A 22694-nucleotide genomic window follows, 5' to 3' on the forward strand; every position below is an offset into this window, starting at 1 on the left:
CGAGTGCTCGTGCAGAGTTTTGGTCACAAATTGTTGAGTCTCTGCCGCAGGCAGATCATTGGTGCATAGGAGGGGACTTCAACATGTTTGAGGACCCTTCTGACAGGATTGGTGGCAGCCATGCTACTGTGCATGGAGTCGCGTTGGCAGCTTGGGAGAGGTTTTGTATGACTCTGAGGGTCTTGGATACATGGCAGCACTCTGGTTTTGTGAGGCCCCCAGACAGTCTTGCCTTCTCTGGATCAGACCGCAGAGTGGGAAGAGTGAATCTATCGCGGATAGATCGCTTCTACACTAGTGACCACTTCAGTGACTTGAGTGGGCATCCTGGCAGGGACCTCCTTCTCGGACCACGCACCAGTGATCCTCACAGTGGCAGACAAGCAGAGGAGTGGGAGCACGATGCTTTGCATCCCAGAGAGGGTCTTGTTGGACTCAGCACTGGGAGAGAGGGTAAAGGCTCTCTGGATAGAGGGCATGGACAGGCAGGATTCTCCTGCTGACAGAGTGGCCTCAGGCCTAGCTCAGATTAACCATTTCTTTTTTCAAGAGTCTCTGGTTCGCCGGGCTGCAGCAAGAGAGGCGGAGCAGCGTCTCCGACGAGATCTAGACAGTCCTTGGTTGGAGGAGCAGTTACAGCAGGCTTGACAGGAGCTTACTAGCACAGACGAGAGGCGACATGAGTTTCCTTTCCATCGACAGGCATCTCAGTGGACTCAGATGGGCGACAGAGTGACTGGTGCTTTCTTTGAGACAGTGGGACCTCGGCACTCGCATGACAAGGTCAGTCAGTTAAGGAGGCCCGACAGGTCAGTTGCTTGTGAGCCCGAGGATATGCGTGCAGTTGCTACTGACTTCTACCGTGAGTTACTGTCAACAGAGCCCCAGTCAGAGCGGCAGGATGCATGCAGGGAGCAGGTTTGGGCACAGATGCCTTGTCTTGTGACTGAGAAGATGCGTCAGAGGCTAGAGATGCCACTTCAGCTTGAGGAGCTGCACACGGCTCTTAGGGCCCTCCCCCGTGGTAGTTGTCCAGGTGAGGATGGGTTGACTCCCAGCTTTTTCTTGGAGTACTCGGACCTGCTTGGCCCAGATCTTTGTAGTGCTTTTCAGTACATTTTGCACACAGGAGTGATGCCTGACAACATGAGTGAGGGCCTGATCTACCTCATTCCCAAGGAGGGTGGCTCCTTGGATGAGATTCGATAGTGGCGCCCCATCACCATCCTCAACTCAGCCTACAAAATTCTTGCCAAGGCTCTGAGTTTGAGGATTCAGCCACTTTTAGAGAGCCTTATACATGGGACCCAGACAGGTTTTGTCAAGGAACACAGTATCCTTGACAACATCTTTACTTTTTGGGAGGCTTCTGCCCTGGCACGGCTCCGTGGTGAGGACTTCGTGATTCTTCTTCTCGATTTTGAGAAGGCATACGACAGAGTTGACTGGAACTTTCTAGAGGGCACTCTACGCAAGATGGGCTTCTCAGATGCTTGGATCAGAGGGGTGTCAGCCTTGTACAGACAGGCTCACAGTCAGGTACTTTTGGCAGGAGGTAGAGGTGATAGCTTCATGCTTACACGCTCGGTCAGACAGGGCTGTCCTCTTGCCCCCTTTCTCTTTCTGTTCTATGCGGAGGCGATGAGTAGGTTTTTGGTGTCACAGCAGGTTGGTCTACGGGGCTTAGCACTCCATATTCGGGGAGATGAGCTACTGGACACTGAGTTTGCCGACGACTCAACTTGTACTTAGATGGCCAGGAGGCCAACCTTCACAGATGTGAGCAGGCTTTGAAGACCTTCTATTGTGCATCGGGCACAATGATCAACTAGAGAAAGACAGTGGCTTTCTCAGTTGGTAGTGCTCCTGTGCCAGATTGGATGCCAGGAGAGGGTTTCAGGTGGATTCCCCCAGGGACTGCAGTTCGGTACTTGGGTTGCAAGGTTGGTTTGGACTTGTCTCCCGAGCAGCAAATTGCTCCCCTTCTCCCGTCTATCAAGAGAAAGTTGTTACATTGGAGCTCAGCACGACTTTCTCTCGCTGGCAGAGTAGTAGTTGCCAACCAGGTGTTGTTGGCGACTATGTGGTACATCACTTCCTACTGGATCTTCTCGAGTTCTTGTATCAGCCAGGTAGAGAGGCTGATTAGGAACATCCTTTGGTCAAGACGTGACACTCAGACAGCCCGAGCCAAGGTGGCTTGGCAGGTCATCACGCTTCCTTGTTCTCAGGGAGGGCTTGGGATCATTGATCCAGCACAGCACAGCAGAGCCCTTCTTGGGAAGTTCATCGTCGGAGGACTTCTTCCAGGTGAGGAGCCCTGGAAGGAGTTCTTGCTCCAGCGACTTCATGCCAGGGTGGCTCAGTCAGGAGGCCCTTGGCAACCTTCGACCAGATGGATCTTTACAGAGATGAGCAGAGTTGGCTTGAGCAGGAGACTGGAGGACTGCTTCGCTGTGAGTTCGCTTCGATCTTGGGAGCTCTTACGGCGTGGCTTGGAGCAGAGACAGCCGACGTGCACGGAGGAGCGCCTACGGCAGCCCCTCGTCTGGAACCCCATGGTTAGCACTCAGAGAGGCCACTTGGTTGGTAGTCGGCCTCATGTTTCCTGGGGTCCCATGGCAGGAGGTCCAGCGCGCTCTCTAGGTGACTAGCTAGAGTTCACAGGTTTGTCAGAGGAGGTGCCGGGGCTCCAGTTGCAGGGCATGAGAGGGGTGCAGAGCATGTGTCAGGACATCTCAGAGTCAATTCCAGTTGAGTGGCTCACGCCTCTCGAGCCAGTCACTGGCACGAGTACAGTGGGATCCTGGTGAGTGGCTATGGAGGGACCCCTTCTCTTCTGCAGACCACCCAAGAGTCCCGTTCTTTCAGTACACTGTTCAACTGGGGCGTCATATACTAGCAGCAGAGAGAGAGGCCCGCCCCGCTGCAACACGTCATTGGCAGGAGGAGGGTCTCACAATCGAGTTCTTGGTAGCCTTTTGGGAGAGGTTGTGGGACTCCAGACAGCCGAGGCGAGTCACCTTGTTTCAGTGACTGGTCGCACACAGAGCTACAGCAGCAGGGAGCTGGCTAGTGCATAGTGGTCTCTCGGCCGCATGTGCAGCTTGTGACCATTTGGTGGAGAGTCAGCGTCACTGTCTTTGGGACTGTCCCTCGGCCCAGCAGGTGTGGCTACGAGTTCTTCGGCTAATGCCTGCTCTCTCCATGGCTCGACAGTACACTTGGGGGGCAGCGGCTTGGTCCACCCTCATGGGCCCGGCACTTCAGTTTGAGCTATCTTCCACCAGCAGGATGATAGTGATGCAGGAGGGGCGACCTACACTCCAGCCTGCCACAGAGCTTACTCCACAGGAGTGGTGCAGTGAGAGAGAGGAGTGTTGGGAGCTCATCAGTGGCCTGACACTTTGGTTCATCTGGCGGGCCCGTTGTTTCCGCATCTTTGAGGCTCGCCCTGTGCCACCAGTAAAGACTGTTCGTGACTTTTCGCTAGAGCTGATCCATACTCTCAGAGGACAGCTTGAGGGACTACAGGGCAGCTCCGATCGCATGCGGGAGGGCCGCGAGGCTTTCCTTCGACTATGGCGCCCTGGGCCTTTCTACACCATAGTCCAGGGTGTGCTCAGATGGCACTACCGTCCACCTGTGTGGCTCTTCCCTCCTCCCATCTCTTGATTTAGCCTCATTGTATATATGCTGTTTTTTCATTGGGAGAGTCTCCCCATCATGTTTGTTGTAGCCCTCTCTTGCAGAAGTGGTTGTAGCCCTGCAGAAGTGGTTGTAGCCCTATGGGCAGTTTTCATTAACTAAAAGAAGGATCTTTTTCTCGAAAAAAAAAAAAGCTCTCTCTCTCTCTCTCTCTCTCTCTCTCTCTCTCTCTCTCTCTCTCTCTCTCTCTCTCTCTCTCTCTCTCTCTCTCTCTCTCTCTCTCTCTCTCTCACACACACACACACACACACACGCACACGCACACGCACAAAAAAAAAGAACAGACACAAATACACATAACAACTCACAAAGAAAGTGTCTGTAAACATTTTGTTCCTCCAATTGAGTCTGGAAGGTCCAAGAGCTCATTGTCAGCGGCAGTTAACTCCTTGAGCGAGCTCAGTCCAGTTAAGTTTGTTGGAAGGTTCTCAAGCCTGTTTCCCTTAATAACATTCAAGTTCAATGCAATTAGTCCCTCAAAGGTGAAAAGTGTCTTGGCCCTTGGGCTATTTATCACACACACAATCAACTTCAGCAGGCTTTTCATCGTGGCAGCAGATCTTCAGTTTTACGGTTTACCCAACCCATACTTTTGTACTCACCTCTCTTAAGTAGCTTTGTGATAGTTTCCATTTGGGAGATACTTCACTTCAGCAGTTTGAAGTCTTTCATGTTGTTTCTAGCCTTCTTGCGACTCCATCCATTTTGGTTGGTTTTTGTCTTGTACATGTTGTGATTATCACCAAGAAGAAGTCTATGCGTGCGTGCGTGTGTTCTAAATCAAGATTTACAACAAAAAAAAAAGTGTGCGTGTGTGTTATGAACAATGTCTACAGCAATCTCTCTATTAAAAAACTCCGACAAAATACAGCTTACACAATGCAGCATAAATCTCTTTAGAGCAACTTCAAAGGAATCAAATTCCTCGATAGAACTCAGAATTCACCAATTGCAAAAGGAACATTAACTCTATTGTGCATGACCATGTAAGAGCACAACCCCAGCACACACAAGCCAGATAAGAGAGTATGAGAAATCATCACTTAAGGTTCTGTAAAAGGGTAAAATTATCTCGTGCCTGTATTGAGAGCTTTTCCAGCAATGAGAGCCTTTCCAAGCTCATGGGTAGCGATTGAAGATAATTTCCATTCAATGTCAAAATTTTAAGAGCTGCCAAGTTTCCAAGCCCTGCAACAATCCCAACACAATTCTAACGAGAGCTGCTTGCTCTATTGACCCTGATCAAATATGCCTTGAACAGAAACAAGAGCAAGTAAAATCATCTTATGTGTATACTTGCACAAAAAATGTGTTCCCAAATTCCTGTTGCTCAAACCATGACTAAGAAAGAAACTAACTGAGCAGCCCATGGCTCAATTGAGATTGCAAGCTCCAAAAAGCTTGCCATTGCCATTACAAAAACTGTTCAGCGTGATTAGTTTTTATGCCCTTGGTCATGCACAAGCTGCAAATTGACCTTTCACATTTTATAAAGGAATGCAACCAACAAATCTAGACAACATTTCAGAATACTGGCAAACGCTGTAATACTCATAGAGTTTCTGAGCAAAAAAATTCAGGTTAAAATTCAAGGAAAACATCCAGAAGGTGCTTTGGTGATCCGACTTGAATGATAACACCCATTATTAAAAAAGGAGCTAAGTTACTCCTTTCAGCAACTAACAAGTCTCTGAATACTGACAGATAAGAAATTCCTCATAAAATGCTGAAAAGCTGCCCCTGCCCACCATGTTTCTAACAGACATTGCAAGTTTCCTTGCAAATTTCATCACCACCAAAACCCTTGGCCATGCCATGCAACCAAAAACATACGATGCTACGGTCTATCCACAGTACAAAGTTTCTTTAACTTGAATACTAGTTTGAGCGTGAGATTTTGTGTGGCCCTACGCACATTCTACATTCTCATTCAATCAAGGAGATTTTAAATACTCTCAGTTGGTCAATAGTAAATACATAAGCCACGAGTGAAATACTCCCAATCGGTTAACTGACGCTGTAGAATGAAGAACAACAGAAGAAGCACTATAAGAAGGAAAAAGAGTTAATGGTTCATCGGGGTGTAAGGCCTCAACTCCACAAGGTTAACACTCTCATCCTAAATGCTTCCATACAACAACTCAAACAGCCATAACCATGCTTCAAAGAAAATACTAACCTTCTGGAAGCTGCTTGAGCTGATTTGCAGACAATGACAAGAGCTGGAGAATAGAAACACCCATAAGTGCACATTTTTTAAAACTCAATTCAATATAAAGTAGGTGAGTAAGCACACAACTTACGTTAAGGTTTACAAGAGAACCAACCGTCTCCGGGATATTTTCCAGCATGTTTCCCGTCAGATTAAGGATACTTAGATTCTTAAGAGTTCCAATCTGTTTCAACAAGCAACACACCCCTTCCAACTTCACAAACTTGGAAAGATGTACGTCCACACAATTGTAATTCTCACCCAATTCTACCCATTTAAGTACTTTTTACTGAAATTAACAAACCTCAACTGGTAACTGTTGGAGCAAGTTTCCTTGTATCCACAAGCTCTCAAGCTGAACAAGCTTGCTGATGTTTGGAGGCAATCCCACCAGCCAATTGCCTGAGATTCCAAGGTTGCGTAACTGCTCTAACACAAAAAGATGGATGTTCTCTTTCAAGAAGCACCAAAGAAATACTTTTTTTATATACGTGATGAAAAGATTCATATGTCCCCCTGCTCTATTTCCCTTAACATTGTAAACACCGCAGCTTGTGTTTGCAAATCCAGACAAATGAAGGTAACCCTAAAACCACAATCTAAAAAGCGTTTTCCCGATATTCTACTGGATAGAGCTGAAATGACAATATTCACAGGCTACAGCGAAAGACATCATGAATAACACGTTCCTGAAAGGTCAAAAAGTATAACTATAGTGAAGGTTGACAGACCTTATAACTGAGGACTTGACGCGGCATCTTAGCTGCATAATATTCAAAAACAACCCGATCCAGACCCATATAGGCATCTCACAGACCACAACATACAATACATGAAACTCACAATTTCCATGAACGAGAGTTAAAACCCCACACAACTGATGGATGCACCAATCTCTGTGTCTTTCTAGAAACAAATAGCCTTACATTCTTCAGATTCTCGATGCTATCTGGGATGTGAGAAATATTGTTCCATGCCAATGATAGATGCTCCAAGTCTTTCAGAGCAAAGACTTGCGGTGGCACTTCTTCAAGACCTAGTATGAAAATAAGACAAGTGAACCTTAAATACACCTAGTATGTGGATAAGACAAATGAACATTAGACACAAAAGAAGTTGGGACTTTATAATGATGATAGAGAACTTAGACAATGACTGACTCTCTGCATTTGAATTAGCAATTATTATGAGCGCAAACACCTATAAAAGCGTTTAAATCAATCATATGTTGTCACATCCACATGGCTCTATGTGCCACGTAGACATGTTACTACTACGTCGTCGCAACCAAGGTTTGTCTATCATGCTGATGCTAGAGGCTGATATGGTGATGTTGGACATTTGGATACAGTCCCTACGGACGATGAGGGAGTGACAAATACCCTCGAGTCAGGATTGACGCGTCCTTGCATGACTAATTCTAGTGGTGATGCAGTGAGCGTTGAGATACCTACTACGGATAGATTGGCAGACTTGCAGTCTTATAGGTCCAAAAAGCTGGTGGTAACTTGCACTCCCTAACCTACAGAATTTGAGGTCTGACACTCACACACAAACCTGGTGGTAACTTGTAGTCTTATAGGTCCAAAAATAACGAGAAAAGCAGCCCGCTTCTTCCTCAGATTTGAGCAAGTTTGCTAGCCTTTTTGTTGAGTCCACTGTGCTCTTCTCTCCTACAATTTGAAGCCCATCTCGTGTATCCATCAGCCCCTTGAGCCAGTGTAACAAACTTGGACACCCCCAGTCAAGATTCTGCCGCAACACAGCAGAGATTCACTTCAAATTAACTCACAAACAGAAGAGAGTCGACATGGCCCGGCGTAGTTCCGTGCCAAGAGATATTGGCCCCAAAGACTGGCGCCCCTTTCGGCATTTATTTTTGTATTAATCTGTGAGCAAAGTACAAGTGAGCCCGCGGGTACTCGCTCTCAAACTCTGCGACCAGGTACTCTAAGAAGTGAGCCCCTAAGGCCACTTATAAACATTACATGGGATGCCAAAAGCAAAGCCCCAAAAACTTCCAAGAGGCCCCAAAAGCAACCAGCACGATTTGCGGAAATATATATGGTCAGCACGATTTGAAGAGATCCGTACAGTCAACGGGATTCGCGGAGATCCGTACAGTCAGCGGGATCCATACGCCTTGTCACGTCAACAAGTCAGTGCGAAAAGCGGTCGTCCGTACAGTGCCACATCAGCCTATCGGCGCATTTTCCGGGCAGCCTGTCGGTCAACCTGCAGGGTGTGTGTGTTTGTGTCCGGGTGGCTCTGCCACGTCACCAGTTTGTGACATACCCCCCTCTTGAAAGAATTGTAATTGCCCTCTATTACGCCTGCAAAACAAACAAAGGCCATAAACTGTCTTAGTAGACACTGACTGTTAGTACCGACGCACTAGACACGACACATCTAGCACTCGTACAAAACGACAATCACATCACAGGACATCACAGAACATCACATGACAAATCACACAAAAATTCATTCCAAATCTCAGACCATGACCATCGGCAACGTATTTAGTAATCGCATCTAGATCCATTCCGGACCTCACTGATGTCTGATTTACTAATCCTTATTGCAATCATGTCTATAGAGATTTATGAGACCGAAATGCTACAGTCATTTCGTCTTTCAGCTCCTGCACTCAAACAAGTCAAGTACAAATCAATCATATTTATGTTTGGGAATTCTTGTCATAAAGTCATACAACAGAATACTAGTCAACCTATTAGTATCCCTGAAACCCAAAGGGGACATCAGTGACTTTATTCAAAATCGGGGTAAACCATTGACAAAGGAGCGGGGTGACTCCCCTCTTGTGTAAACCGTTGCACTAGATTCACCTCACTGAATTCGGGATTCTATCGGAGTAGACTATGCTAAACCGAATGCTTCAAGGTAAAGTTCCAAAATCTGAGAAGTATCTGCTAGGTCCTCCTCCTCCATCCACTTCGCATCCAATGCAGGATAGTTCTTGAATTTAACCAAGAACCGCCTAATCGCTTTACCTTTTATCTATTTGTCCTTGTGTGCCAAAATATGTTCTAAACGAGTATCTCCTCGCTTTCCTCCACTTCGGGTTGCTCATCAGGCTCCCCATCAACTGGCACGTCGCCTTTAAAAGGCTTCAATAGACTCACATGAAATGCATTGTGAATCTTCGGAGTATCAAGCAGCTTGAGTCTAAAGAAGACGTCATTTATCTTTTCTTTTATTTGGAAAGGGCCATAATACCTCATGCTGAGCTTTGGGAAAAGCCGCTCCTTTCCTTTTCATTTTATTAGGCGTGCCTTCTCAAAACGTAAGAGCACCCAATCGTCTTCCTTCAATTTCAAATCTCGTCGATGTCGATCTAGTGCCTTCTTATGTCGTTCTTGAGGTTTCGCTAAAGCCTCCCGGACCTTGGCAAAAGCAATGTCCAAGTCCTTCGTGTACTAGTCAGCTTCGAAAATCTTACCTTTAGTGCTAAGGAACGGTGGAATCGTCGGAGCACTTTCAATGATCTCAAATGGCGCCTTCCCCATCGAAGAGTGAACCGTGTTATTGTAGGCAAATTCCACCAAAGGCAAATATTTTTTCCATTAGGAAGGGTGGAATCGTCGAAGCACTTTCAATGATCTCAAATGGCGCCTTCCCCATCGAAGAGTGAACCGTGTTATTGTAGGCAAATTCCACCAAAGGCAAATATTTTTTCCATTGAGTCTTTTGATCGGAGATGTAAAAATGTTCTCCCAAATAGCCCTCCAAAACAAACTCGTGAATCGGTGATCTCTATCAGAGACTATTGTCTCAGGCATTCCATGTATTCGGAAAATATGTGCAATGAACAGTCTCGCTAAATGGTACGGCTTGACTATTTTTTTCACTGAATTGAAGTGAACTTGTTTGCTAAATCTGTCGATGACAGTCCAAATGCCATCATGCCCACTCTGTATCTTCGGGAGATCAAAAATGAAATCCATTGCAACACTTTCCCAGGGGCGGGTAGGAATGGATAAAGGCTGTAGTAATCCCTGTGCCTTATGCATGTCAAACTTGACCTTCTGGCATACTAAACAACTGCGAACAAAGTCGTCCACATCCTTCTTGAGTCTCGGCCAAAAGAAGTAATGTGTAATGCAGCGGAAGTGAATGTTGAACTTTGCTCAAGATGAGTGCTTCGAACTGTGCTCAAGGGTTCCTTTTACTTACGGAAGGGAGAACCTTCCATTCCTTTAGTGAGATAGTGCAAATGATCACAACAAAGTGGTAAACACTGTGAATGGAGAGAGAAGAATATGACACCAGAATGTTGTCAAACCCTCCTCCGAAGGCCCCACTCTCTATGGCGAGAGTGGTCTACTATTGATTGCACAAATCTCTACAATGCTATGGACTTGCCGATGATGTTGACGACGATGAGGACGAGACGGGCTGAAATCTGAAAATGCTAAGGGCTGAAATCTGCAAATCTTGTCTCTGCTGAATTCTGTGTAACAAACTGCTGACATGTCAAAGCCCTAAAGAATGGAGTCAACTTGCAGATGTCGACCGAGGGGCCTAAACCCTAAGAAGAACAAGTAACAGAAGAAGAAGCCCTACCAACTTATGGGGACCCCGTTCGATGGGGCCCCAAGTGACAAAGGATTAAAATAAAGTAGGACCTCCGCACACACACAGAAACTGATGACGTGGCAGAATTCCGAAAATTGCGCTGACATGATGACGTGTCAGGCTGTACGGATTTCCGCGTTTTGCACTGGCTGATGACGTGGCAGGCTGTACGCATTTCCGTGATTTATGCTGGCAGCTTTTTGGCTTTGCTTTTGGACCAGATGCTTTTAAGTTTGAAGGCTTTTTACTGTAAACTGCTCTTTAGGCCACGGGCCTTTAAATATGAGGTTAGGGCTCATTCTCTGGCATGCTTCCTGGAGAAGATGCAGAGTTTGGAGTACCGGCTTGTACTGTGTTGATGTAATATAAAGAAATACGGAAAGGGGCGCCAAGGTTTGGGGCCAATACTCTCTGGGGTGGAATTCCACCACTCCGTGTCGCGTGTCGTCTCTCTCTTTCAATTCAGTTGTTATTGAAGTGTTAAAAGTCTGTTCAGTTTGTTCTTTTCTATTGGCACGTGGTGCCGCCTTGTGACAGTGGTATCAGAGCATCAGTCGTGTGCTTTTCTGCAAGCATACCGGTCCTACAAAAGAGCAAACAGAGCTATTGGAATTTTATTGGAGAGATCTTCGCCCTCCAACCCGGACTTATTAGCCACTCCCACCCTTACTTCATCGCGCATCGAGCGCGCTCTCATCTTCACCGCTCATGTCTTACAGGGCATAAGCCAATTAAGATCACTTGCAAGAGAAGGATCCAGATTTGTTTCAAGTCACTGTTTTTCTCAGAAGCAGTGCCATGCAGATATTGATGTCTACAGCTACCAAGCAGCATACTCCAAAGTACTTGGCAAGCTTTCAAAAAAAAAAAATTGCCCGAAGCTATATGGTATTCTGGCATCTTCCTTCGGAGTGCAAATTCTGGCAGAGTGGGGTATCCTGAAATGCTTGCCATGGAAACCCTAGCATATTATAACTTGAAGTTTCTCGACATCTCCCAGTAGATGTCTCTTCGCGAGCAGATGACCTTGGAGGTCCAGTGCGATTGCTATCTTTCTTGGGACTACCATCACCGTCAAAGAAACATTGTTTGTCCAAGAGTTGATGGACCATGCTGTGCTCGGCTACGACCTTATGGAATGAACCTAACCCTAATTTTTGGTGCAAGTTTCAGGGTGGAAAGTCAATCGACTTTTCGAGCTCGACTGGTGTCGAGATTGCTTTTTAAGTTTAAAATCTGTTTGAGAACTTGTTTGGTGATCCTGTTTGGAATTTGTTTGAAATGGATGGTATCTGTTTTGAACCTGTCTTGGTGCCGATTTGAATTGCTTGACTCTGGTTTTAATACTGGTTTCAATAATTGGTGATTTTACTCCCGGGTGGAGTAGTGAGAAATGATGTTGGAGAATGCTTGTTCATACTCATGGCCCAGACCCTTGTGGTTATTTGCGGGGGGAGTATTGAATGATTGAAAAGTGATGTTTTATTTACTCATGGCCCGGACCCTTGTGGTTATTTACGGGGGGAGTATTGTTGTTGTGACTCCCGCCCCGGACCTGGATGGTTATGCGGGAGGAGTGTTAAGAAGTCTGAGCAGTGGTTACTCTCAGCACCTCCAAACGACGCAAGCTGCAGTCTGGGGGGTGTTTGGTTGTAAAAGGCCTCTATATCTCCTGGCCCGGACCTTTTTAGGTTATGCGGGAGGAGTGATGAGGGAATCGTTGAACAGCTCATGGCCCGGACCTGGATGGTTATTTGCGGGGGGAGTGTTCATCAGCAGCTTTATGTTTCTCTGTCTTGTAACGTTTCTCTGTCTTGTAACATGCATATGTGAGCATTTGTGTTGCATTGTGATGTGCCAATTATTGAATATTCCTAATTGGATGAGATTGCCTGGGTATGTAATTTTTTAGTGCATCAAGACACCCGTGGAAGATCAGTACGGTCTGGGTGTGATGGCTAATTTTACTACGCCAGAATATCAAGAGTTCCGATCTGGACGAAAGGAGAAGCTAACTCCCTGATCAAAAGAGCAGAAAGGAGAAGCTAACTCCTTGATCAAAACAGCCGAAAGGAGAAGCTAACTCCTTGATCAAAACAACAGAAAGGAGAAGCTAACTCCTTAATAAAAAGAGCAAACTGATTGTCCCTCGGAAAAAATTTTTAGCTAACTTGAGTTGTTTTGCAGATATGTTGTAATCGCAGACGATTACTCTCTTTCAAGAAGGGGAGATGTAACAAACTACTGACGTGTGAAATCCCTGAAGAATGGAGTCAACTTGCAGATGTCGGCCGAGGGGCCTAAACCCTAAGAAGAAAAAGCAACAGAAGAAGAAGTCCTACCAACTTATGGGGACCCCATTCGATGGGTCCCCCAAGTGACAAAGGATTAAAATAAAGCAGGACCTCCGCACACACACAGAAACTGATGACGTGGTAGAATTGCGAAAATTGCACTGACATGATGATGTGGCAGGCTGTACGGATTTCAGCGTTTTGTGTTGGCTGATGACGTGGCAGGCATACGGATTTCCGTGATTTACGCTGGCAGCTTTTTGGCTTTGCTTTTGGACCAAATGCTTTTAAGTTTGAAGGCTTTTTACTGTAAACTGCTTTTTAGGCCAAGGGCCTCTAAATATGAGGTTAGGGCTCATTCTCTGGCATGCTTCCTGGAGAAGGTGCAGAGTCTGGAGTACCGGCTTGTACTGTGTTGATGCAATATAAAGAAATACCGAAAGGGACACCAAGGTTTGGGGCCAATACTCTCTGGGGTGGAATTCTACCACTCCGTGTCGTGTGTCGTCTCTCTCTTTCAATCCAATTGTTATTGAAGTGTTAAAAGTCTATTCAGTCTGTTCTTTTCTATCGGCACGTGGTGCCCGCCTTGTGACATTCTGACTCTATTCGGTGAAGACGACAATGACGACGATGCGACGACGACACGCTAAAAACGCAAATGCTAAAATCTGCATTTTCCGGGCTGAATCTGCAAACGCTAGCTGATCTAACCGTGCCGCGAGGATCTGCTGCGGGAAGGTGAGATCTGCAAGGTTTGGAGGCTGCAGTGCAGAGTCTATACGCTGAATACTGAAAACGCTGATGCAGGAAGTGGGTTTGTCATCGGGAAGCTGCAAAACGCTAGGCTGAATTTTTGATGCAAAACGCTAGGACTGTGTTGAGGTCTTGCTGCGAAAACGCTAGTGGATCTGTTGTCGCCAAGCTGATCTGCAAGTGGCAAAACGTTGGGGCTGCACTTGATGCAAAACGTTGGCTGGTCTTGGTGGCTTGAAAATGCTAGGTCCTCGGTGCACTTCAGTTGTGGACCGCTACCTCTTCTGCGAGAAAGTTCTAGCGCTAGGTTTTCTTATATACTCGCTTACTCAATTTGCCCTACCCAGTTTCCCAACAAAGTCACTTATTAATAATAAGTAAAAAATGGCTAAAATAGGGAAAATAGGTCTATGCACTGTAAAAATGCTCTTGATGGGTTCTGACGGTAATCTGGTGATCATGCTATGTGCAACCAGAGGATATGCATCTACTCTTAAGTGTCTGGACATGCACAGTCTGCGAACAGACTCACAAAAGTGTCAGAACACTTCCTAAGCTAGGCTGATTGAACCCTAAACATGAAGTAGCTTGTCCTCGTACACATGGGATTAGATGTGCACGTTACATCCCCTCCTTTTCATAGTGAGGTACTGGTACCGAATTGTATGGCGTCGAGGGAGATCGCCAACAGCGTCTGGAAACCTGGGAAGGACTCTTCGTCGGCCCACTCTGATGCGTGGGTCGTGCGATACTTGAACTTCATAAAGGTCTCTAATGCTTGCTTCTTTGAGCCGCGCCGAAAGCGACACAAAGTTATTTGCGGCTGCTTCAATGGTCCAACTGCGTCTATGGACGTAGGTCCACCTTCTTCAAGAATCTCCGAGCAGGAAAATTCCTGAAACCACTTCCAACACAAAAACATAAACGTACCCATTCCATGTAAGTGATTGAAAAATATACCTTCATAAGTTCAGAGTAGTCTGAACTCACGAATTATAAGAGGGAATAAAGCACTCATAAAACTACAAAAGCAAGGGACACAAGAAAAGAAAAGAAAAAACAAAAACAAACAAACAAAACAAACTAAATCACTTTGTTTGCTACGAAACAAAACTAGATAAAACAAAACATTATTAACTTAAAAAAGTTTTTAGAAAAGGCATGCATAAAATAAGTTGACGCAACTTGCTTGGCTTAAAATAAGTACTCAACTTTAAGCAAAAAAGGATAAGACATCTTAAAAACTTAATCCTAGAAATCAAACTTCACACAACTACTTCTAAAGAAACAGTCCTCAGGCAAGCTAAATACAAAATCGAAAAATGAATACTACTACAAACCTACGAAGAGCAAAGATCTAAACTTGACAATATGTGACCTCAACTTCGTTGCTTGTCCAAACAGGAAGAGTAAGATTATTACCTTTATCATGCATAGCTTGGACAACAGCTATGACATCCCTACTCACGTCGTCAGTGCCCAAGAGTAGGTGCAGGTTTATATAGAGGTCATTCATGCTTTGAACGTACTCTACAAAACCAACGAGCTGAGTTTCTATCACCCTCCGGAGGTGATGGACATACTCAACCATGATAAAGGCTAGCATTTGTCAAGCTATAGAAAAAATACTAGAAGCGCTCAAAACAACAACATAAGGTGTTATTAAGTCAAACAAAAGTCAAACAATAAGTGGGCTTTTTAGCTCCCCACTTCAATTTAATTTACTACTAATTATCTTGAACATTCCAAAGGAAGAAACATTAAAAATAAACTTACTACGATGCAAAAATGAACGAACATTTTTCATGATTCTTTTGAATGAGTATCCTTTTTCAACTAGAAAAGAAATAAGATGGCAAGACTGAACAACAAAAGTAGATGTACTAGAACAAAGACGAGAAATTCTAAATGTTTGAAGAAATGTGAGGCATACGGATGATATTTAGATTGGCATATTTTGGTTTGAGGCGCTTACCATAGATATCTACTTCTAATCCCAAGGGAGTCCGAAAAATCTTAAGGTATAAAAAGGCACAACAATCACTATTTGTGGTACAGTTAAGTTCACAAAACTCCTTAGGATAAATTCCTCCACCTACAGAACTCGAATTCAAGTACATAAAATCTTGAAAAGAAGGAACGTCAGGAACAAAAAGATCATCTACAAAGCGTCTTACTTTGCATACCTTGTGCAAAAATATTGGGCAAGTGTTAGCAAGAACAAAACGCTCCATAAAATCAAACTCATAAGTAAAAAGATAGAAATTAGCAAGAAAAATAGCACAATTGGTGCCCATAGCGATACCAATTGTTTGCTTGAAAAGAGAGTCGCAGATGGTTATATAAATTGTCCGAAAGAAAATCTAACCAAGATATGATGTCAATGTCATCTACAATCATGGTGAACCTCTTTCTTCCTTTCTCTACATCTACATTCTTACTTTTCAGCCATAAGAAGTCAAAGTTCAAGGCTGACTTTTCTACTACCAATGCCTTGTACCTATTCTTCTCAAGCTTGTATGCAAAAACTTTAGAAATAAGGGACTTGACTCTAAATTTAAGGTCCTCCAAATTTAGCTTCATGTATAGCGTTGTAAAGTCAAAAGTTTGGAGACATGAAGGAGAAGATATCTCCTTAAGGCTTCTTGAAGAGTTCAAAAACTTTATAACAGGAATAACACCTACTGAATCATTTAAAATCCAACTTGACTGTGCATGCAATGCAGATGAACATAGAGACGAAGTGTCAAACCGTTCATCAAACACGCGCAAAAAATGAAATCGAAACTTGTCTTACTGATCTAAATCTATGAACTCTGGCAAATCACACTGGAAATGCCGATGCTTGATGCTCAATCCTTCTTGTGCTCTTTCGGATGTTGTGTCATGCCAAGTTAGAGACATGGCATGTGAATTCCTTGGGTGCAAACAATTCATCTTTTCACGAGTAATCTGCATACATCCGTGCTCATTCATCAGTGAATCGTGTTCATCGTACAATATGGCATGCCTATGAAAAGGGATCACATAAGGACAGTGACTAAAATACAGGAATGCATCACGAATAAAACACTCGAACAATGCGTGCCAACTAATCATGCGTACACATAATACTTCCTGTGGGGTTCTTGAGACCTCGACTCGAGAGCCAAGATCGGTTCTTCTTGATTGATCGAATCTGCAACGAGGTTAGCTTCACTAGAAAAAGTATCAACTAAACCATTATCCTTGTGAACAATCACATCCATATCCTACAAATCATCATGCTCGTTCATAATCACATCTTGATCATGCAAATCATCATGCTTATCATTATCGTGCAATTCATGTTGTCGTGCTTTGGAGAAGACAAGACTGAGAGAGTCTCCTTCTCCCGATTCTTTTCAATCTGCGCCTGCACACTAGAAAATAATAGGATCAACTCTTGTATGTTTTGGTCTCTCTGCGCTTTACGCGTAACTCCAAGGCTACCCTTCTGTCTTCGGCCGCCAAGCGCGCTTGCTCACACTCGCGCTCCAAGGCTAGCCGTCTCTCTTCGCGCTCACGATCCAATTTGGCTTTTCTTTCTTTGCACTCGCGACCCAATTCTGCTTTTCTTTCTTCGGCCGCCAAGCGTTCTCGCTCGCGCTCACGCTCTAAGGCTACCATTCTTTCTGTGTTCACGATCAAATGCTGCCTTTCTTTCTTTGTGCTCGCGCTCCAAGGCCGCGCGTTGCGCTTCTCGTTGTATCTTCCTGTCCATCATCATCTTGACCAAAGCCTCCATAGGATTTGGTGCAATCCTTGGCGTAGATTGGGAAGGGGGAGGGTCAAAAAAACCTCCTGGTGGGGAAATTCTTCTTCGCCACTTCCATGCTCATCACCTCCATGCGAAGTATCCATTCCGCTTCGGGTAATGACCATACACTGAAGTCGTGGGTTCTTAAGTTCACGAGGAGCTTGGATTCTTGTGGTTCTTGGGTTCTTGAGTTCTTGAGGTTCTTCTTTCGCTTGCAATCTGTGTTAGAGAAGGATCTTCTCTTACCCGAGCTCTTCTCTTTCCCGCGGGCATACCGCTTGGCGGCCTTGCGCTCACACCAAGGTTGCTTTTTCCCACCTCACGGCTATTGGGCGGCCGCTAAGTGCACGGTCCACTTCAATGAGTGAAAAGAGAAACAAGGGGAGACTGGACAAGCCCTTCTTTCTTGGGTTTCCTGTCACTCTTCAAAAACACGATTAGGAATTGACACGCCCAAGTGGGACTTGGGTTACGTGCGACCGCAACAAGCAAAAAAAAATTATGTGGTTCTTTCCTTGAGTGATACAGAACACTGCCAAAGCTATGATACCAATGTAAGGTGCAGCAGATGTGAATGTTGAATTTTGCTCAAGATGAGTGCTCCGAACTGTGCTCGAGGGTTCCTTTCACTTACGTAAGGGAGAGCCTTCCGTTCCTTTAGTGAGATAGTGCAAATGATCACAACAAAGAGGTAAACCTTGTGAATGAAGGTGTTGAGACTGAGAGATAGAAACAGAAGAATACGACACCAGAATGTTGTCAAACCCTCCTCCGAAGGCCCCACTCTCTAAGGCAAGAGCGGTCTACTATTGATTGCACAAATCTCTACAATGCTATGGACTTGCCGACGATGTCGACGACGATGAGGACGACGACGAGACGGGCTGAAATCTGAAAACGCTAAGGGCTGAAATCTGCAAATCTTGTATCTCCTGAATTCTGACTCTATGTCGGTGAAGACGGCGATGATGACGACGCGCTAAAAACGCAGATGCTGAAATCTGCGTTTTCCGGGCTGAATCTGCAAACGCTGGCTGATCTAACCGTGCAGCGAAGATCTGTTGCGGGAAGGTGAGATCTGCGAGGTTTGGGGGACTGCGGTGCGGAGTCTATACCCTGAATACTGAAAACGTTGATGCAGAAAGTGGGTTTGTCGCCGGGCATCTGCAAAACGCTAGGCTGAATTTCTGATGCAAAACGCTAGGACTGTGCGGAGTTCCTGCTGCAAAAACGCTAGTGGATCTGTTGTCGCCAGGCTGATCTGCAAGTGGCAAAACGCTAGGGCTGATATGCACTTGATGTAAAACGCTGGCTGGTCTTGGTGGCTTGAAAACGCTAGGTCCTCTTGCCATCTTGCTAAGAAGGTGCACTTCAATTGTGGATTGTTTGTGGACTGTTGCCTCTTCTGCCAGAAAGTGCTAGCGCTAGGTTTTCTTATAGACTGACTTACTCAATTTGCCCTACCCAGTTTCCCAGCAAAGTCACTTATTAATAATAAGTGAAAAATGGCTAAAATAGGGAAAATAGGTCTATGCACTGTAAAAATGCTCCTGATGGGTTTTGACGGTAATCTGATGATCATGTTGTGTGCAACCAGAGGATATGCATCTACTCTAAGTGTCTGGACATGCACGGTCTGCGAACAGACTCACAAAAGTGACAGAACACTTCCTAAGCTAGGCTGACTGAACCCTAGACATGAAGTAGCTTGTCCACGTACACATAGGGTTAGATGTGCACGTGACATAACGCTCCACACCTTTCAAGGTGGTGTCGATGCCACGCTAACCCTTAAAAGGGGGACAATGGCACTCAGTCAAAACCTTTTCCCTCAACGGCTGTGTGATGCACAACATCGTTTTCTTCATTAAGTAGCCATCCCATATGGAATATCCCGCTACTACCTCCCCATTCTGTATTCGAGTGAATGCATGTTAGGTGCAGCGGAATGATTGTTTGTGCTTTGCTCAAGATGAGTGCTCCGAACTGTGCTCAAGGTTCCTTTTAATTCTTATGGAAAGGAGAGCCTTCCATTCTTAATGGAAAGTGCTATGATCACAAACAAAGTGAATGGACACTGTGCGTGCAAGTGTATGAGACTGAGAGATAGAGAGAGAAGAGAGATACGACACCAGAGACGTTTGTAAAACCCTCCTTCGAAGGCCCCACTCTCGTCGGCGAGAGTGGTCTACTTATGATTGCACAATCTGGTACAAATGGTATGCATGAGACTGATGCAAGTCTAGGCTATGTCGACGATGACGACGGTGATGACGAAGTCGACCTAATGGCTGAAATCTGCAATCTTTCTACTGCTGTCCAAAAACGCTATGGGCTGAAATCTGCAAATCTTCTATCTGCTGAATTATGACTCTATGTCGACGATGTCGATGACGACGATGCGACGACGACGCGCTGAAAACGCAGATGCTGAAATCTGCATTTTCCGGGCTGAAACCGTAAACCTTGCGGAAACTGACCGTGCAGCGAGGAACTGCTGCGGGAAGGTGAGATCTGCGAGGTTCGGGACTTGATCTGCGAAGTCTAACTGCTGAAAACTGGAAACGCTGATGGTTTTGGAGTTTCCGTCACGATGATGGTGAAAAACGCCGGGGCTGATCTGCAACCAAAAACGCTAGGGCTGAATTTTGGTGTTTCTGTCGCCGGGATTCTGCAGATGCAAAAACGCTAGGCTGATCTGCTGGGGTGGGGTCTTGTCGCCGTGGCTCTGCAAATGCAAAACGCTGGCTGATCTGCGGTGGTCTGATCCAAAAACGCTAGGCTGTTGCTTGGGAGCAAAAACGCTAGGTCACTTGGGGGTTCTGCGGGGGTTCTGCTGAGAAGGTGCATGTTGAGCATGTGCTCTTGCTGCCTCTTCTGCCATTTAGTGCTAACTTGGGTTTGCTTATATACAAACTTAGCAAAATTGCCCTACCTACTTTGTTGGAAAGTCGCTTAAAAATAATAAGTGAAAAATACCAAAAATAGGAAAAATAGGCTAAATGCACTGGAAAATTCCCCTAACTGAATCTGATGGATTCTGATGGGAATTCTGATGATCATGCTGTGTGCAACCAGACGATATGCATCGATGCTAAGTGACTGGGCATGCACGGTCTACGAATAGACTCACAAAAGTGACAGATCACTTCTAAATCTAGACTGACTGGACTGACTGAACCCTGATCATGTTGTAGCTTGTCCACGGACACATAGGGCTAGATGTGTCAGGTGACATCCCCTCCTTTTCAAAGTGAGATATTGGTACCAAAATGTATGGCGTCCAAGGAGATCGCCAATAGCATGCGAAATCTTGGAAGGGACTCTTCACCAGCCCACTCTGATGTGTGGGTCGTGCGGTACTTGAACTTCATAAAGGTCTGCAACGCTTGCTTCTTTGGGCCGTGCCGAAAGCGACACGGTCTTCTGTGGCTCCTTCGATGCTTCAACTTCGTTGAGAGTCCTGCTTCTTTCGTCTTCAAGAATCTCCATCGCTGAAAATTCCTGAAACCATTTCCAACACAAAAACATAAACATACCCATTCCATGTAAAGTGTGTGGAAAAAATCTTGGCTTCCTGAAAGACTCTGCATGCAATGTAGATGAACCAATAGACGGAGTGCTAAACCGTTCATCACACACACGCAAACAATGAGATCCAATCTTATCATTCTTTTGATCTAAATCAATCAACTGTGGCAAAACACAATGGAAATGCCCATGCTTGGTGCTCAGACTTTCATGTGCTTGTTCGGAAACTGTGTCATGCCAAGGAAGCGACATGGAATGTGACTTCCTTGCATGCATACTTTTCATGAAAAATCCGCATACAATTGTGCTCATCCATGAGAGAAACGTGCTCAACATACAATATGTCATGCCTAGGAAAAGGGATCACATAAAGACGATGACTAAAATACAAGAAACGATCACGAATGAAACACTCGAACAATGCGTGCGTATCAATCATGCGAACACATAATACTTCCTGTGAGGGTTCTTTGGACCTAGGCTCGAGAGCCAAGATCGGTTCTTCCTGAATGATCGAATCGTCCTGTGGGGGTTCTTTGGACCTCGACTCGAAAGCTAAGATCAATTCGTCGTGATTGATCGAATCTACAACGAGGTTAGCTTCGCTAGAAAAAGCATCCACTAACACATCATCTTTGTGAACAATCACATCATCTTCATGCAACTCATCATGCTTGTGAGAAATCACCTCTTGATCATGCAAATCATCATGCTCATCATTATCATCCAAATCATCATGCTTAGCAATATCATTCAAATCATCATGCTTAGCAATATCATCCAAATCATCATGCTTGTCATTTAAATCATCATGCAAATCATTGTCATTCAATTCATCATGCTTCTCATAATCATGCAAATCCTGTGGGTCATGCTTTGGAGAAAAAGAGACTGAGAGTCTCCTTTCCCCAAATCTCTTGCATCTGTGCCTGAACTTGAGAATAGAGTCGCCAGAACTCTTCCTTTTGTCGGTCGCTCTGTTCTTGTATTGCTTTTCTTTCTGCTTTGTCTTCTGCGTGTCTGCGATCCATTTCTGCTTTTCTTACTTTGGCTTCCAAGCGGGCTTGCTCGCTCGCTCGGGCTATGACTGCCATTCTTTCTTGGTACTTACGCTCTATGGCTGCGATTCTTTCTTCGCTTTCTAACTTCCTTTCCATAAACATATGGTCCAACTCCTCCATAGGAGTTAGTGCAATCCATGTCGTAGATGGAAAAGGGGGAGGGTCGGAAAATCCTCCTGGTGGGGAAAATTCTTCTTCGCCTCTCTCATGCTCATCACCTCCAAGCGAAGTATCCATTCCGCTTCGAGTGATGATCATTCTGCAATCGTGGGTTCTTGTGGGTTCTTGGGGGTTCTTGTGGGTCTTGGGTTCTTAAGTTCACAAGGAACTTGGGTTCTTGAAGATCTTGGGTTCTTGAGGATCTTGACGTTTTCTTTTCGCTTGCAAACCTGTGTTTGAGAAGGATATTCTCTTCACCCGAGTTCTGCTCTTTTCCGCGGGCGCACCCCTTGGTGGCCTTGCGCTCACACCAAGGTTGCTTTTTCCCACCTCGCGTCGATTGGCCAGCCGCTAAGTGCACGGTCCGCTCTCAATGAGTGGAAAGAGACACAAGGGGAGGTTGGACAAGCCCTTCTTTCTTGGGATTCCTGTCACTCACTCGTCAACAAAACACAATTAGGAATCGACACGCCCAAGCAAACTTGGGTTCGTGCAACCTCAACAAGCAAAAAAATTCCTTGTGGTTCTTTCCTTGAGTGATACAGAACACTACCAAAGCTCTGATACCAATGTTAGGTGCAGCGGAATGATTGTTTGCG

The 22694-nt window shown here is 45.3% G+C and overlaps 1 protein-coding gene across 1 annotated transcript in view; it reads right to left on the reverse strand.

Moving 5' to 3' along the window:
• LOC147421088 (uncharacterized) overlaps positions 1-22694 on the reverse strand; it is a gene marked incomplete at its 5' end in the record, with an annotated part of 36698 nt that overhangs the window by 6507 nt on the left and 7497 nt on the right. The window contains 6 exons of the mRNA XM_086503855.1: positions 4017-4150; positions 4787-4896; positions 5888-5930; positions 6012-6104; positions 6225-6344; positions 6847-6956. Coding sequence (XP_086359981.1) covers positions 4017-4150; positions 4787-4896; positions 5888-5930; positions 6012-6104; positions 6225-6344; positions 6847-6956 — 610 coding nt within the window. The remainder of the gene's footprint in view (positions 1-4016; positions 4151-4786; positions 4897-5887; positions 5931-6011; positions 6105-6224; positions 6345-6846; positions 6957-22694) is intronic.

Source organism: Adiantum capillus-veneris, chromosome 28 (genome assembly GCF_014529385.1).
Source record: "Adiantum capillus-veneris isolate H3 chromosome 28, ASM1452938v2, whole genome shotgun sequence".
Classification (NCBI taxonomy): domain Eukaryota; kingdom Viridiplantae; phylum Streptophyta; class Polypodiopsida; order Polypodiales; family Pteridaceae; genus Adiantum; species Adiantum capillus-veneris.